The sequence below is a fragment of the Sinocyclocheilus rhinocerous genome, unplaced genomic scaffold (assembly GCF_001515625.1).
Source record: "Sinocyclocheilus rhinocerous isolate Xijiao unplaced genomic scaffold, SAMN03320098_v1.1 scaffold2664, whole genome shotgun sequence".
NCBI lineage: Eukaryota > Metazoa > Chordata > Actinopteri > Cypriniformes > Cyprinidae > Sinocyclocheilus > Sinocyclocheilus rhinocerous.
Window position 1 is genome coordinate 84383 of NW_015635763.1, and position 17156 is coordinate 101538.

General features: G+C 37.2%; 2 protein-coding genes across 3 annotated transcripts in view; both read right to left on the bottom strand.

The window, feature by feature from the left end:
* Positions 1-11209, bottom strand: part of LOC107747452 (cell division cycle and apoptosis regulator protein 1-like) — a 25754-nt gene extending 14545 nt beyond the window's left edge. Inside the window, exons 1-13 of one of the 2 annotated variants that reach the window (XM_016561955.1) lie at positions 11179-11209; positions 9655-9812; positions 9241-9407; positions 7799-7927; positions 6089-6121; positions 5583-5779; positions 5378-5504; positions 5148-5261; positions 2343-2535; positions 2115-2256; positions 1831-1986; positions 744-969; positions 501-614 (exon numbers count right to left, since the gene is read on the bottom strand). In XM_016561955.1, coding sequence (XP_016417441.1) covers positions 501-614; positions 744-969; positions 1831-1986; positions 2115-2256; positions 2343-2535; positions 5148-5261; positions 5378-5504; positions 5583-5779; positions 6089-6121; positions 7799-7927; positions 9241-9407; positions 9655-9766 — 1710 coding nt within the window. In that variant the 5' untranslated portion in view covers positions 9767-9812; positions 11179-11209. The remainder of the gene's footprint in view (positions 1-500; positions 615-743; positions 970-1830; positions 1987-2114; positions 2257-2342; positions 2536-5147; positions 5262-5377; positions 5505-5582; positions 5780-6088; positions 6122-7798; positions 7928-9240; positions 9408-9654; positions 9813-11178) is intronic. The other variant, XM_016561956.1, reaches the window with a different exon arrangement.
* Positions 11210-12085: 876 nt separating this feature from the next.
* LOC107747453 (NFU1 iron-sulfur cluster scaffold homolog, mitochondrial-like) overlaps positions 12086-17156 on the bottom strand; it is a 5660-nt gene continuing 589 nt past the window's right edge. Inside the window, exons 2-8 of the mRNA XM_016561957.1 lie at positions 16962-17050; positions 16679-16814; positions 16520-16586; positions 16315-16426; positions 16149-16212; positions 12850-13024; positions 12086-12741 (exon numbers count right to left, since the gene is read on the bottom strand). Coding sequence (XP_016417443.1) covers positions 12670-12741; positions 12850-13024; positions 16149-16212; positions 16315-16426; positions 16520-16586; positions 16679-16814; positions 16962-17050 — 715 coding nt within the window. The 3' untranslated portion in view covers positions 12086-12669. The remainder of the gene's footprint in view (positions 12742-12849; positions 13025-16148; positions 16213-16314; positions 16427-16519; positions 16587-16678; positions 16815-16961; positions 17051-17156) is intronic.

The following is a 17156-nucleotide window of genomic DNA, read 5'->3' on the forward strand; positions in this document are numbered from 1 at the left end:
AACTTGCTGCTTTGGCAAGGGGCGGGGCTGTACTGAAACACCGTCTAAGCTTTTCGCCAATCACAACGCACTGGGACAGCTAACCAATCACATCACAATTAGTTTTTCGGAAGGCGGGCCTTCATTAAACCCGGAACTAATCGAGCCGTTTGTGCCAGACTGGGGAGAAAGGTATTGTAATAATGTAAATTATATAAAAAATAATGCGTTTCAAGACATTGTAAAAGAGCATAATAGTATCCCTTTAAATAAAAAAAAATAAAATCGTTTTTTGACGTTATTAACTGTGGAAATGTATCGTCACAGTTTTTGAAAAGGGTTCATAGTAATAACAGCTACGGTCACCGACACAGTAATGTTGTCCATCCCTGTGAAATACTACAGCATAAGTGCAAAACAATTTTCGTAAAATATCACGTAAGTTAGTGATTACGTAACAAGCTGATTACACAAACCCAGTCCGTTTGCTGCTGTTAGTAGTATAATTCAGAGAGCTGTACCTTGATGAGGCGGGCAGGGTGCTGGAAGGAGTCTCTCAGCTCTGGTGGATCTTCTGCCAGAGCACACGACTTATGATACAGCTCATCTAGACTAGGGTTGGCCAGCAGCATTACCTATAACAACCATCAACATTAATCATGACTGCCAAAAACCACTCAATGAAATCTGGTAAGAAGCATTATTCTGAAAAAGAATTTGACAATAAATTACTCAAAAATGATGACCATATCTGGGGGCATTACCTTTGCACTGTAGGTGTGATTGGCATCAGGTGGGTCCAGCACAGACGTGTTCTTCAACAAAGAGTCCACCTCTTTATGCATGATGTGGAAGTTACAGTAGTTTCCAAAGTTGAAAGGTCGTCTTAAGGGAAAGGCGTCTACCCAGGTAAACACAGCGTCAAAAAAGTCACTAGGGATGTAGAGGCTCTGATACCTCCGCCGCAACTCCATCATGTCACAGTTGCAACTGATGAGAATAGAGACAGTCATATACCAAACATACATCTAAACAACACTAAAAAGTGCATCATAAAACTTATGAATGCAGACTCCAAGATCTCTGCGTTTCTTTTGATTCTGTGGTGCTCTTAATGCAAGTTTAGTGTCCGTGAAGGTCAGATTTAATTACTTTTCAGATGAATGTATATATCCAACTAATAAATCCAATCCAGTGATGCCTAATTTTTTTCATGAAACGGAAGTTGTGATTGTCTATTCCTATTGACATATATCCAGCTTCTCAAACAAGAAAAAATGTAGGGAGGCATTTAAATTGGTTCATTGTTAATCGACTGGATCATTGGCATTTGCTATGGCTGCGATCTCATGGTAATAACAGGCTGCTGGAGGGGAGTGAATATCATCCCACCCTTGCGCCTGTGAACACGTCACTGAAGAGATGTGTATGTGAGTTTAAAAGAATTAATTCCATAATTTTAAATAACTTAATTCCATTATAAAATAAGAACTGTCAAGTTTGATTTAATGGCAACTTTGATATCAATGACTGAATGCAACAATAACAACAGTTTCAATAGGCAGATAAGTGAATGAGTGATTTTAATTGGTATTGACCTATAGTTTTTTTTTTTTTTGTTAGAAGACAAACCAAACCCTATATACTGTATTGTTTATTGTCTAATCTGTTTGCAGATCTCTACATATACTGTACGGCATTGCTATTAAATTATTACCAGAGAAACATAATTGTAGAGAAACACCTTTTCATTCTTCCATGTCTAGGATGAATGACAATAAACGAATCCAAAAAAGTCTGTTTAATTTACAACAAGTCATCAAGATTCTTCCTTTACAACAATTAACTTACCCATCGAGAGAGAATTTGGAGAACTGCACAGTATATCTTGGGACGACTCTGCGTGGCCGTCTTGGAGAGCGTTCTCTGCGAGGCGACCGGTCTCTAGAACGCTTCCGTGTGGGTGAACGTTCTCTTGATCTCCTTCGCTCTCTATCTCTTTCCCGACTACACAAACACAGGCAAAATAAAGCATGAGCATGTACAGCAAATAAAGACTCAACAAAGACAATATCCAATATTTTCAGACTAAACTGCTGAAGCAATTATACTTGATTGTATGCATGCGTGCTGACCTGCGGTCATCCTTCCTCAGGATGAGTTCTGGTCGGTCACTGCGGCTGGGGAAGCGGGGTGAGGGGTCCACACGCCTCACCTGTTGCGGCTGAGGCATCATCCGCACCGGGGGCTGCAGCAAACCCCCTGAGAACACAGAGTCTACACATGGCAGAGAGAGAGATGGGAGATCAGATTTGATTCTGTAAAAGAGTGACTCTGTGAAAGGTTGGAGGGGTTTGATGAACCTTTAGGGAGAGGCTGGGGTAGCAGGGGCTGTGGGGGATTCTGCAGCAGTGGGGCCAGAGAAGCAGCTGAGAGCTGGGCCTGCAGAAGAGATGGAGGAGGTCCCTGGGCCGGGACGCTGAACGTGGTGGGCGGGGGTAGAGACTGCAGCATGGTGGGACCTGGTTTCATCATGTTTGGGCCTGGCGGCTGGCTCTGAAAAAACAAAAGAGATGGAACAAAAGAGTTGGGTTTGCTAGTATGTACAAACGTCAATTTTATGGTGCAAAATCACTACATAATTTTGATTAAGTAGTGCTTAAGGCTAGAGTTGGGCTACATAGTTAAAACTATACAGACAGAGATATGTTCTAACATAGATGATCAGATGTCTGTTAAAGATCTCAAAGTACATGTGTTCAAGCTAAAATGTCTCAAAAGACATAAAGGTAAATAAAGGTAGTAAATTTCAACTAATCTAACACTGTTGTTGTTGTTTTTTTAACTAACTGAATTTATACTACTATTTTTAAATAAATTAAATCTTATTTTCAGCAAGCAGGCATTAAATTGATCAAAAATTACATTTATAATGTTCCAAAAAATTCTGTTATTTTCACAAAATTTATTTGAACTTTCTATTAATCAAAGATGACAATTCAACTTTTCCATCACAGGAATAAATTACATTTTAAAATTTAAAAAGAAAAAAAAAAGACATTTAAAAAGAAAAACGTATTACTGCCTTTACTGCAATTTTATTCAAATAAATGCAGCTTTGGTGAACATAAAAAAACATTTTTTAAAGCCATTTAAAAAACTGTACCCACCACAAACCTTTGAACAGTGCCGTATATATATATTTAAATACGAAAATATACCAAATACAAGATAAAAATGACAAATTCAATTAACATCGCCTAGCTCTGCAGACACCAAGCCAACATCTATTGTCTAAACACAAACACATTACTGCACATTGATTCAATTCATCAAAACGATAACGACAGCTTTCAGCTAGGGGCTATAAAAAACAAGACTTTAAATAAATAACATTAATCCAATACATAATGTTTAGATAACCTGTTTTATAGGATGGGTGGAAAATGTGCCTAAATGAGTAATCTAGGAGCACTAAACCCAGTGAAAAGAAAATAAATGGTTAGAAATAGCTGGAGACAGAGGAAGCAGAAGCACTGCTATTACCATTTGCTGGTTTTGGCCCCTATTAAGAAACAGAATAGATTTTTTAAAGTCTTGCTTTCAAAAGGCACTTTCTTTAAAAAAGAAAAAATGAAAAAGAAAAAAGGCAAGCATTCTGGGCATTTCAAAAGGAGACAATGTCTCACATATATTGTTAGTTACATATAACAAAACAGACAGCAGTCTGCATTTGCTTTATCATCATGCACCTGCTCAGTGTGACATTTGTGTCCAGGTGTACAGATGTCAAAAGTACAGGTAATTCACTATGAGGTTTAAAAAAAATAAAATAATACAAAAGCAGCAGTAGTAACAATACCAGTCTTTCATTGTTCTTTACTTTATAAAAACTTAATTAAAATATTTGCACCCACGTGCCATTATTTTAATTTTTAGTTTAATATTTAACCTTCAATTCTGTAATTAGGTTAAAGGGGTCATATGATGCGATTTCAAGTTTTCCTTTCTCTTTGGAGTGTTACAAGCTCTTGGTGCATAAAGAAGATCTGTAAAGTTGCAAAGACTAAAGTCTCAAATCCAAAGAGATATTCTTTATAAAAGTTAAGAGTCAACCACGCCCTCCTAAAATGGCTCGTTCTAACACGCCCCCACATGTCTATGTCACTTGAGTAGCGATATTTAATATTTGATCGCCAACAGATTTACCATGCTGTCATTCAAACAGTATATATACAATATACAAATTTAGGGAAAACAGCCTAAGCTGGATATAGGCTACAGCAGTCGGCTTAATTAAATGGCGCAACAGGCAGCTCTCTTTTAACACAGACTTTTAAGAAGGGATGGATGTTTGCTTCAAGTGATAGGCCAGGTAAGTGAAATTATATTATCTTGCTGTATGTATGTCGTTTTCTTTACGTTTTCTGACTAAAAGCAACCAAAAAGCCATTATAAAGTGGTTAAGCAAATAATAATAATAATAATAATCGGCAGGGATCCCAGACCAATACAATTAGTGTGCCTCCTCTATTTTAAAACCCACAAGCCGCCACTGACAATAATGGACAGTATTTGAAATATAATGTGTTTTTTGAACATTAAAGCATGTCAACATATTCTGTTACACCAAATACACAAAAAAATTATCTTTAAAATAGCATCATATGACCCCTTTAATTTATTCATAATTAGTTTATTTCTAATTAGTATTAAGAATCATTATAAAAAGGTAAAATTTCTGGTATTTGGACTACTGAAATTTTTGTATGAAACTCTAAAAAAAATTTAAAATGTAATTAAATAATTCGTTTGGGTAATTACAAAAATGTAACTTAACAAAACATATGACTACAACATCCCCCCCCCCGCAAGACAAAGTGCATTAATAACACAGCAGGTGCTGATTAGCTAAAGATGGAATCTATGGATTGCGAGAAAAATGTTTAATTACAAATCCAACACGCAAGCTGTGAGCTGTAATACAGGGAAGGGTGAAAAAGCATCAACAGATACTCGTTTTGGGTGGAAGGAAAGAAACCCAAGGACATATGACTAAAGCCTGTTTGTGAAACAGGAGAGTGGAGGAGCAGATCAAGCAGAAGACAAAGGGGAGGAGGAGTAGAGAATAGGCATTTGGGGCGCAGGGGTCAAGTGGCGTGGGTTACATTTTGTCTTGAATCCACCGCAGAGTGTATGTCAGAGTAGCGCTGCATTCCTGCTTCAGAGTAAAAGCTGGACAGCTGTGGGGAAACCTGAGGTAAGGGCTGAGGCGGCTGGTGCTACATGGAGATTAAGAACACAGGAATCAACAGCAGCATCATGAAACACTGTGGAGGCAGAACCATATCAGACTGTATCTGCCAGGGATCCTTTCAGACCACGTGGGTTTGCTTACCGTTTGGTTGGGCAGTTGAGGTAACGTCTGGATGCGCTGGGCATTCCACTTGAAAGGCATGTTGGGATTGTAGACAGCTTCCACCAGAACACGATCACCGACTTGGGGTGTTTTCCCCTTAACCGCACTACACAAAACAAACAGAAATTACACACCTGATCTTTAAATCTCTCAACTACAACTGCACATTTACAATATAATGCACCTGAGCTGGAAGAAGACATCTTCATCGACAAAGCCGAAAGTATCATGTAGCTTGCTGACGACCCCGGTGAAAACACGCTGCTTTTGGGGTTGGGTCTGCTGCTGGTGGCTGGAGCGCGGGTTTGGGTAGGATACGGTTATCTGTGCCGTCTGCTGCGGGTTGGACAGGCTCAGGCAGGTGGGCAAGGCAACAGGGGGCTGCAAAATACACACCGCACAAGGGTTAGAACATAAACTGCTCATAGCTGGCAATGTTACAATATGATATGATATGATACAATATAACTTTATTGTCAGACAAAGTCTGAAATTTGTCTTGTGTTACAGCAGGTTCACTCACAATTGAACTTTACCACATGGACAAAAAAAAAAAATTTCAAAGCTCCGATACAGATTTAATAAGGATCTCTTGCTTTATTTTACACATTTAAAAATAGTAAGGTGTGCTTTGCAAGAAAAATACGTGAAATATGTGATGCATATGCAGAATTTGGAAACACAGTGTACCTGTGATAGCAGGGCTTGTTGGGGTTGTGGAAGCTGTGAGAAATAAAGAAAACACAAAAAAATTTCAAAAAGAAGTTCAAAAAGAAAAGCTTTTATTTAAAATAGGGATGCACCGATACCGATACTGGTATTGGTATCGGGCCCCGATACTGAGCTCCTGTACTCGTACTCGTTAAAATGCCCCGATACCACACAGCATGCGATAAGTGCCGTATTCAGACAAAGAAACACCGACAACAGAACAACAGACAGCAGAATGGTTATTAGAGATTAAGGATGTCTACGAAGTATATGTATGCAATGAACATAATGTTCAAATTCAGTATTAACGCCTGTATAGCTGACGTGTGCGAGCTGATAAGCAAAGCACACAGAGTGGGTTGAGCGCGCAGCGACGCACATGCGCAAGCTTGTCGAGTTAATATCCCTTTCTCACAGACATCACTGGAAAGTTTGTAGTTTGGTCGGATATGTCAAAAACAAGTAAGTAAACAATGCACAAGTTACTTAACGGTAGGTAGAGAGAGAGAGACAGAGAGAGAGAGAGCGTGCGCACTTCTGTTGTGTGATCTTTGATGTTCACTCACTTAGCACACGCATCATTTGGATTAAAACTAAATCATAAATATAAGACAATTTATAGGGGCATTCACTATAAACGTCATTTATTTTCACCCTTAAAAATTATTCAGAGACCAGATATAATTTTTTATATTTTTTTACTAGTGGGTGCAGGACACTATAGTTCATTTATGTAAGTGAGGATAGCAAAATAAAGTAAACTGTGATATACTATACCCAAAAATTCTTCATACAGTGATATTGAGGCTAAAGGTTGCCTGGCTAAGTATTGATAGTTGTGTAAATACTGTCATACTAACAGCTGTCTGAATAATTTTGGGTTGATTGTAATCCATTACATGCCTTTCTATCAAAGTTATCTAACATTATCAAGCTGAATTTGTTCTGACACAGTTTAACTCTGAGTTCTTGTCCTATTTTATTACAATTTTCTAAACTATAGCGAATAAACTGTGATAATGTGAGAAAAGTTGAAGGTGTCTGAATAAATTTTGGTTTGACTGTATCTATTTGATAAATGAAGTTAACCAACTAACATTATACATACTCTTTTTGTTTCTGTACCCAATATTTAAAATTTTTACAAATGCAATAAAAATATCGGCATCGGTACTTGGTATCGGCAAGTACAAAAAATAAAAGTATCGGTATCGGGAGAGTACTGGAAAAAGTGACATTGGTGCATCCCTGATTTAAAATAGAAATCTTTAGTAGCATTATCAATGTCTTTACTGTCAATTTTGAATACATTTCTAGAATTCAATTTCAGAACCAACCACATCTACTAAGACTGGAAGAGAGTCCTGCTAGTTAAATAATGCATAAAGGCACTCATGCACTGCAGCACTTGCCCTCTTTAGAGTAACCACTGTGCTGACTGCAGCTCTTTAAGTTAATCTGTCATGATGTATACATTTATACACCTGACAGGCTCTTTTATCCAAAGAGACTTGCAGTGCAATCTACTAGCACATACATTCTCTTGGAATCAAACCCATGACCATGTGGTATGCACAAGAAATCACAATGAACAATACAGACAACTTTCATGATAAAAAAAACTAGGACTTTGGAAAAGCTAAGAGGCGAAGTAAAAGAGGAGGTGTGGATGAGAGTGAGTGTATGTACCTGATGTGGGACGTTGTAAAGAGTTTGCTGAGGTGGATGTTGTGGTGGGGGAGCTTGAGGTAGCTGCTGTTGTTGTTGCTGCTGCTGCTGTTGCTGCTGATACTGCTGCAGGGCTGAATTGATCTGCGACTAAAATAAAACACACCAGTGACTGAAGACTGCTCACTGCAGGCTGGGGGAAGGGCTCAGGTTGCAGCACTCCAACACTGAGCACGCTAGAAATGCAGATGAGTACAATTCAGAATGATGGAGGGAGCACTTTATGCACTGGAGTGAAAAGAATGAGATTGGGTTAGGTGCAGAGTATACACTGTATAACTACTACTATTTTTGGAAGATAATAGGTACTATACTAGGGCTGCATGATTAACTGAAATAAAACCAAAATTACGTTATAGCTTAGTGCAATTATCAAATATCAAGGGCTGAGATTTAATTACATAAGCATACGTGCTGCATGTTTCTGAGTGAAGCGTGGTATTGTAAGTGGCTTGGTTCACAATGCTGGTGCACAAACTCCATCTCTGCATCTAGTCTGAGTTTGGGTTTAACGTGCATTTGGGAATGCAACATTTGGCAAAAATCTTTCCATATTTGTGATGAGAAGTGCTTAACAATCTAAGAGAATCATTAATGTCTTTTTCCATCAAAATAGAAGTCTGATGGTTTACCGTTTGAAAATGAAGAAATTAAGACAGCCATAAATATCATTGTACTTTTAAGGTTGTAATATAAAAACAAATGTATTATGACTGTATTATTTTCCTAAATACTCTTTTTTTTGTTCAACAGTGAAATATTACAACAGTAATGTATTTTGTTGTTATTTAGTAATGTTTATATTTTTATTTAATAATAATAAAAAAATAATAATAATACTCATAATAATAATAATAATAATAACAATAATAATAATAATTTATATGGTTATTATTATTACTGTTATTGTTATAGTCTTACTGATATATAAATCACAAAAATTTGTCCAAATTGCGCAGTCCCACAAACAAGCACAGAAAACTTGTTTTTTTTTTTAAATCACATTTTAAATTGCAATCACATTTTTTTCCCCAGAAAATAATAAAGAAATTATTTTTTCCCACCCAAATCATGCAGCCCTTTACTATACTACCTAGCATTCAACAATAAATGCTTTAAACAGTGTTATGCTACTCTGCTGTCACATTTTGCGAAATAATTCTTGGCAATCCTATCAAAAAAAGGGGGGAAAATTATGTTGAAAGCCACTGTAATTGCTTTCAAATCATTCATCACACTGGAAATGAAAATGATTGTTATTCGGTGTGAATCTGGGATAACTGCATACTATTCACAGTGTACCTAATTTAGCATGTTAGTATGCTATTCCAAAAATAGCCAAAGGCTTTATTGTGCATTTACTCCAGCTGCATTACGGTGATGGATCACAGCCAGGATCTCACCTGCTGTAACGCAGCGGCAGCAGCGGCCTGCTGCTGGAGCGCTGCGGTCTGCTGAGAGAGCTGGTAGTTGGCAGCTGACTGTGTGTTGAGGGAGGCTGCCGCTAAAGCCGACTGCTGGGTGTACATAGGAGACACTCCCAAGAGGGACGGCTGCTGTACTCCTAAAGCTATGGGAGGCATGTGTGAGATTGTAAGGACATTGCAACTGCTGTCAACAACATTCAAACAAGCACAAGCAAACTTTGACCAGCCAATGAAACCCCAAAAAAAACATCTCGAGCTTTGACCTTCACAATAAGATAAAGCTAGAAATTATGAATGCATGTTTATATAGTAACATTTAGTTATTTGTAATTGAAAGCGAATTTAATGCAGTGACAATAATAAGTATATTGCTGAATTATGATGACTTACAGTGTAAACTGTTCAGGTCCAGTGACTGTCCTGAGTGGCCGGGCTGTGAAACCGCTGTTGCGGCAAACTGAGTTGCCCACGGAGGGTTCTTCTGCCCCCCGAACTGGGCCATGGAGACCTGCTCACGTTTTCTGCTGGACCAGGTGGCAGATTATTTCCTGTGGGGTCGGTAATTAAACTTACTATAACTACAAGCATAAAACTGTATAAACAGAAACTGAAATATAGTTGCTGTTCGCCAAGACAACACTACTGATAATCACAAGACATACAAAGTCAGTGGTTTTTATCTCTGTAACTTTAACACCCCTACTGCCATAGACAACAATAAAAAGGTCCCCATATATAAACTACATGATATATTATTACTACAACTGCTGAAACATAAAGTGGAGCTGTTAATGGATTAAAATAATCAAGCTTACAATTATTCTGTTTTTTAATAGTTAACACATTTAGGTTACTATTAAAGCCTAAAACCATTTTAAAAATCTGTAAAAGAAGTTGTTTCATTTACAGACAACTGAGAGCTGTGTTTGCAAGATTGTTAATTTAATTTCAATAATTCCACATTATCTCAGAAGACAGTGACTCGGAAGGACATGCTGCCAAGTTAGGGATCTTTCTAGACTTTTAAACACAGCTAATGCCCTCGGTCACCTCACTAAATTGTCTGTAACAAAATTATTGTACTTATTTTTTTAATTCCTTCAAACAAAGAAAGTAACGACTTTTGTTAAATGTATATATTTCATTTAAAAATAATAGTAGTAGCAGCTTTAAAAGAAGATCTATATAATTTACTGATAATTAAGAGCAAGATTGTTAACTTAATGTAAAAAAAATAAGAAGAAAAGAAAAAAAACTCGGACATGCTGTCTATTTAGGGAGCTTACTAGTTTTTGAAACCATCAGCCATTCAGCCAATGCCATCTGTCCGCTCCAGAACACCAGCAGACTGTTTACAACCTCTCCCTGCTTTAAAACTCAGTTTAAGTCCAGATAAACAGCGAATAAGAAACATTAACTGCTTTAAGACCTTTGTTTGAAGACCCAAATAATAAATTTTACCACACAATCTTTTTATCTGCACTAGTCTAGCTTAGCACACCAACGTATTCTCAATGCAACAATGCAGCAAGCTAACGTTAAGCAGCTAACGCTGCAACACAACAACACTCACCAAACCATTTAAAACCAACCTTGTTATTATGTCTCATAAAACCACTACGAGGCGTATTAACTTAAACTAAACAACAGTCTCAGAGGTAGTATGTAAAGCACAGTTGTGCTGACTGCAGTGTTTTGTTTTTCAGCAGTGCTATGTTGTCTGATCCGGGCCCTCGCATGAGCACACTGTCTAGTGTTCTGTCCACGCACTTACTAGTCTCCTTTACACCTCAGAAGTGTGTACAGTGTGCGCAGAATAACACACAGTCGAGTGCATGACGAAGCATTAATAAAATAACAAAACTTCAGTCAGTATGTAAGCATGCAAGCTTAGCTGTTATTGTTGCTGCTTACCCTCCGTCGTCTCTCATTCACCGGTAGACACTGAAATCTGGATGAAGCGCATGCGCAGTTCGCTTGAGACGCTTCGTGCAACGCTGATCCAGGATCGGGGAAAACGTGACAGTGCCGCAGCCGCATACTGAAGCAAATCCAAACAATCCTACATAATATGTTATGTATATGTTATATGTAGTACATATATAACTAAATCGATGTTTTTATTATTATTAGTCATATTATTACTTAATCATTTGGCTTCAAATCATGTTTTTAGACGAGCTGGAACTGTAGACTGTTTAGGCACATTGTTTTCAGAAATTAACACTTTTTATTATTTATTTCTCATTATGCTGTGTTGCTTGCAAAGTTAAATGAAATAATAATAATTAGGATTTTCCAATGACTTAGTAGTAAACAGGCAAGACTGTTTAAATGTCCCCTGAAAGTTAGATTTTTTGGTTTCAAGTTCCTAAAATAATTTCTATGATGAAACAAGACAATAGTCCAATTGTTTTTGTAAAGTAAAACACACTCACTAACTGAATGAATGAATAAATAAAAATTGCTGTCCATAAAAAAAAAAACTTGCAATTTAAGAATTAGTTCCAAAATTCCACATGTGTAATGCTCATATCCCAAAACGATTTAATGCTGTTAGGTGCTTCAAAGGACTGTCTCTGGATATTTTTATATTAGATATTTAAATGTATAATTCTGGAGCAATTCATGAAACACGTTAGTTCATAAATATGTTGACCTTTTTACACTGAAATAAAAAATAGAGAAAAAAAAAGATTAAACAGAACAAAATGCAGAAAAATGCACGTTCAACAATTTGTTTAAAAACTATTTTAACCCAAGGGGGAGAAAAGTGGTAAACAGTAGGACACATATCTACACCAAGACCATCACTAATTTATACACAACTGTTTTATTTAATTATAGGTCTGCCAGAACTGCTGGATGGCACCTGTAGATGATCATGAATACAGACTTTCACAACTGATCTCATTCTCAAAGACTCTTAGAGCTGTGGAAGATCTGCAATACTTCAAGTGGTCATTTCAGGTTTGAGAATGTATCAGGAACACAGCATTGTATTTCTGCTATAAAATAACTCCTACTTAATTACTGCACTCACCAGACATCTAGGTGAAATTGCAATGTTCAATAAGCATAGTAATTAAAAGCATAACTGTCTTCAATTTAACCTTTTCTCTCAGACAAGTAACAAACCTTGGAACTCAGCGAGTGCAGATGAGTGCCAGTCAGAGCACGTAAAGGTGTGGAAAAGTGCAGTTGTCTGGTACTTGCAATCACAATATTGCACTATTATATTAGTAACAGAAAAACTTACAACTTTGAGCTTGGTTAAATATAACATTATATTCTAGATTCTGCACCTTAAATATACAGCTGCCTTATGGAGTGTTTGAATCCCACTATAATTATGACACAACAATAGCAAATTGAAATATGTGGACAGCAGAGCTGGGTCTTATGCTACGAGTCTTGCAATTTCTTCTCCACTTCTGCAAACACCTTCATGTTGATCTCATCCACTTCATCCTCGACCTTGTTAAATGGAAAAATATGCAATAATGAATAATGAAAGTCATGATCACTGTAGTTAAATATGCAAAAGATGTTCTCATGAATAACTGATGGATTTATATCTCTCACCTGTTCTACCTCGTCCACCTCAGGTATATAAAACTGCAGCATGTTCTGGATGCCATTTTTTAGGGTAACTGTGGAGCTGGGACATCCCGTACAGGAGCCAACCAGCTTCAGCTTCACTGTGCCATGCTCAAAGCCTTTGAATATGACATCGCCACCATCCTCCTGAACCGTGGGTCTTAAAGAAAGTTTAGTTTAGTTTATTAATTTATAAAGCACATTTCAAAACAACAGAAGTTGCAACCAAAGTGCTGTACATAGGTATTAAAACAAAATTAGAACAAAATTAAAACAGAATTAACACACTGGATCAAAACCTTGGAGACAAATGTAAAAATATAAACACCCTCAATTAATACAATTAATCAAGAATACAGATACGTTTTTAGGGAAGATTTAAAAGTAAAAAACAGAAGGGGAAGATCTAATATGGAGAGGGAGACTGTTCCAGAGTCTGGGAGCAGCCACCGAGAAAGCCCGGTCACCTTTAGTTTTGTAACGTGAGCGAGGAACAGAAAGAAGAAGTTGACTGGAAGAACGTAAGGATCTTGAGGCATTGTACAGGACAAGAAGATCACTGATATACTGAGGGGTAAGACCATGTAAAGCTTTATAAACAAAAAGCAAAATTTTTAAATCAATCCGGGACTTAACCGGTAACCAGTGGAGAGAGGCAAGCACAGGAGTAATGTGCTGATACTTTTTTAGTGCCAGTCAAAAGCCTGGCTGCTGCATTTTGAACCATCTGCAGACGATTTACAGTGGAATTAGGCAAACCCAGGTGTAAAGAGTTACAATAATCCAACTTTGAGGTAATAAATGCATGAATAACAGTTTCAAGGTCTTCCTTAGAGAGCATCATCTTGATTTTGGCAATAGATCTTAGCTGAAAGAAACTACTCTTAACAATAGCACTAATCTGCTTATCGAAACAAGATTTTTGATTTAGATTTTTGTCATGAACATTTGAAGATAGAGAACCAAACTGACTAACTATGTCAGAGTCATATCTGGTGGGGCAAAGATAACTATTTCGGTTTTGTCGTTGTTTAGCTGTAAGAAGTTCATGTCCATCCAACATTTTATGTCACACAGGCAGTCAAACAGGCCAGACACAGAACCATTATTATTTTTGATAGGAAAGTAGAGCTGAGTGTCATCGGCATAAAAGTGGTATGATAAATTGTCTCTGAATAATATGACCAAGTGGAAGCATATATAATGAAAACAGAAGAGGACCCAGAATGGAGCCCTGGGGTACACCATAATGTATTGGAGCATGGGAAGAAAAACAATTCAAAGCACTGAACTATGCTGGTCTTTCAATACTTTCAATACATAACTAGTTACTAATTTAAATGTCCTGTCCATATATACAGTCATTTTACTGTGTTGCACTAAAAGCTTTTCATGCTTATGGCTAGTATTGACATTCAAAAAAAATTCTAAATTAATAATTATAAAAAGAAGCCACATGAAATAATAAAGATTAAACATGCTTTCAATATTTTTTGGAATGAAAATTGAATTTGTGATGAGGATGCAATTTAAAATTATTACAATTTAAAATATTAAAAACTATTTTCTATTTTAATATATTTCACAATGTAATTTATTCATCTCATCTAGACAAGAAAAACACATATGTGAGAATGCTGTTTGTAGACTACAGTTCAGCATTCAATACCATAGTGCCATCCAAGCTTGATGTGAAACTCCGGGCTCTGGGTCTGAACAGTTCACTGTGCAGCTGGATACTGGACTTCCTGTCAGGCAGACGTCAAATGGTCAAAATGGAAAATACTATCTCCTCTTCACTGATCCTCAGCACTGGAGCTCCCCAGGGCTGCGTTCTCAGCCCACTTCTGTACTCCCTCTACACCCATTACTGCGTGGCCACACAGCTCCAATGTCATCATTAAATTTGCAGACGACACAACAGTGTTAGGTCTGATCACGAATGATGAACTCCCTAACACACTGGTGCCAGGAGAACAGCCTCTCTCTCAACGTCTCTAAGACCAAGGAGATCATTGTGGACTTCAGGAGACAGAATAGAGAACACAGCCCAATCACCATCAATGGAACTCCGGTAGAGAGAGTCAAACGTTTTAAATTTCTTGGCGTCCACATCAGCGATGACCTCACATGGTCAGAACAAACCCGAGCAGTTGTGAAGAAGGCCCAACAGCGCCTCTTCTTCTTGAGACGACTGAGGAAATTTGGAATGGGCTCCAGCACCCTCAGATCATTCTACACATGCACTGTAGAGAGCATCCTGTCCGGCTCCATCACCACCTGGTTTGGAAACAGCACTGCTGCAAACCGCAAAGAACTGCTGAGAGTAATACGAACGGCCCAACACATTACTGGAGGTGAGCTTCCCTCCCCCCAGGCCATCTACAACATTCGTTTTATGAGGAAAGCCCGGAAGATAATCAAAGACCCTAGACACCCCAGTCACAGTCTCCTCTCACTACTGCCATCAGGCAGACGCTATAAAAGCATCAGGGCCCGCACCAGTCGACCGCAGGACAGCTTCTTCCCTCAGGCCATCAGACTGCTAAACTACAACTAATGCACTACAACTGTTGCACAAATATATCATTAATATAACAATACAACATACACATCCACATTATATATACTATGTATATGCCTACCATAAGTACATTTCCTGATGTTACGTATATTATGTTTTACGTATTGTATTGTCGGTGCTAATGGCAGTACTGTCTGTGTATATATGTATATCTATTCATCTGTTATATATACAACACTGTGCATATCTGTACATACGTGTACATTGAATATATGTATATTGTATACCACTGTTAATTGTATTGTTCTCATATGTGCAATGTCTGGAACACGCACCTAAGCTTTTCACACATCATTTACTTGTAAATGCTGCAGTGACAATAAAAGTGAGTTGAGAGTTATTCCTGCGATGGCAAAGCTGAATTTTCAGCATCATTACTCCGGTCTTCAGTGTCACATGATCTTTCAGAAATTAATATGCTCAAAAACATTTATTCTTATCAATGTTGAAACCAGTTGTGCGGTTTAATATTTTTGTAGAAACTGATACATTTTTTTAGGATTCTTTGATGAAAGTGATAACAGCATTTATTTTAAATAAAAGTCTTTTGTAACATTATAAATGTCTTTAATATCACTTTGGATCAGTTTAATGAATCCTTGCTCGAAAAAGTACTCATTTAAAAAAAACAAAAAAAACAAAAACAAGCCTTTAAAGTTTAAACTATAGTCTATGTTGAATCAAAACAATATAAACATACCTGATCCGTGTGTCTAAAAGCTCCTTAATCATTAAGACAATTTCATCATCATCTTCTGTAATACCTAAAAAATAAAGAAATAAAGATACGAATTTTAAATACAATGTATCAAAATGTATTTAGTCAATTTGTACATGTATTTAGTCAATGTGCATGTTTTGCTCACTGCTCTCAGCGTGTGTTGCTCCCATTGTGATGGCCTGGCCACTCTCAAAGAACTTAGTAATGACCTCAATAGCATGCCGCTTAATGTCTGTCCATTCAACATCATCGTCTGTCTTTAATTAGTAACAACAAATTCACAAATTGAGTTAAATGAAACATTCAAAAAGGCTAGCAACCAAACAGACTGTCTTATTGCTGAACACTACCTTTGTCAATGTGATAAAATCTGGGCCATAAAAGACACTTTTTATGCCTTCAATTTGGAAAAGATCCCTGTTGGATGATTATAACAAATGTATTTAACACTCAGCAAGGCTTTACCCTTAATGTGCAAAAGGACACTATACTTTGACAACGAAGCTTACTTGGCTAAAGGGGAACTCTCAGCCGAATTTGATGTTGGGAAATCTCGAGTTCCCGTCCCCAGCACAGGCTTACCGGGAAGAAACTTTAGACTTCTGGGGTTTGGTGTGTCTTGAGTTAAAATTGAAAGCATTCGTACTGCAATAAAAAAAAAAGTCCTCAGTAAGATTACAAGACTTTGCAACAATAAATTAAACAGCATTACAAGCTTTAATTAATCAAAACTAAGTGATCTGTCATGGAATAAAAAGGATATCAGGTAAAAAAAATAATAATATGCCTCACCTGAGAATGGTTTGCAATCATACTGTTGAAACTGTATTCTATGGGCGGCCCACACTGAATAGCACTGATTTCTGTAATTTACAGGCAATCTAAGAGAGAATATACGCGATTACAGTCTCTACACTCACTATAAAGGCATGAAAAGAATATATATATATATATATATATATATATATATATATATACACACACACA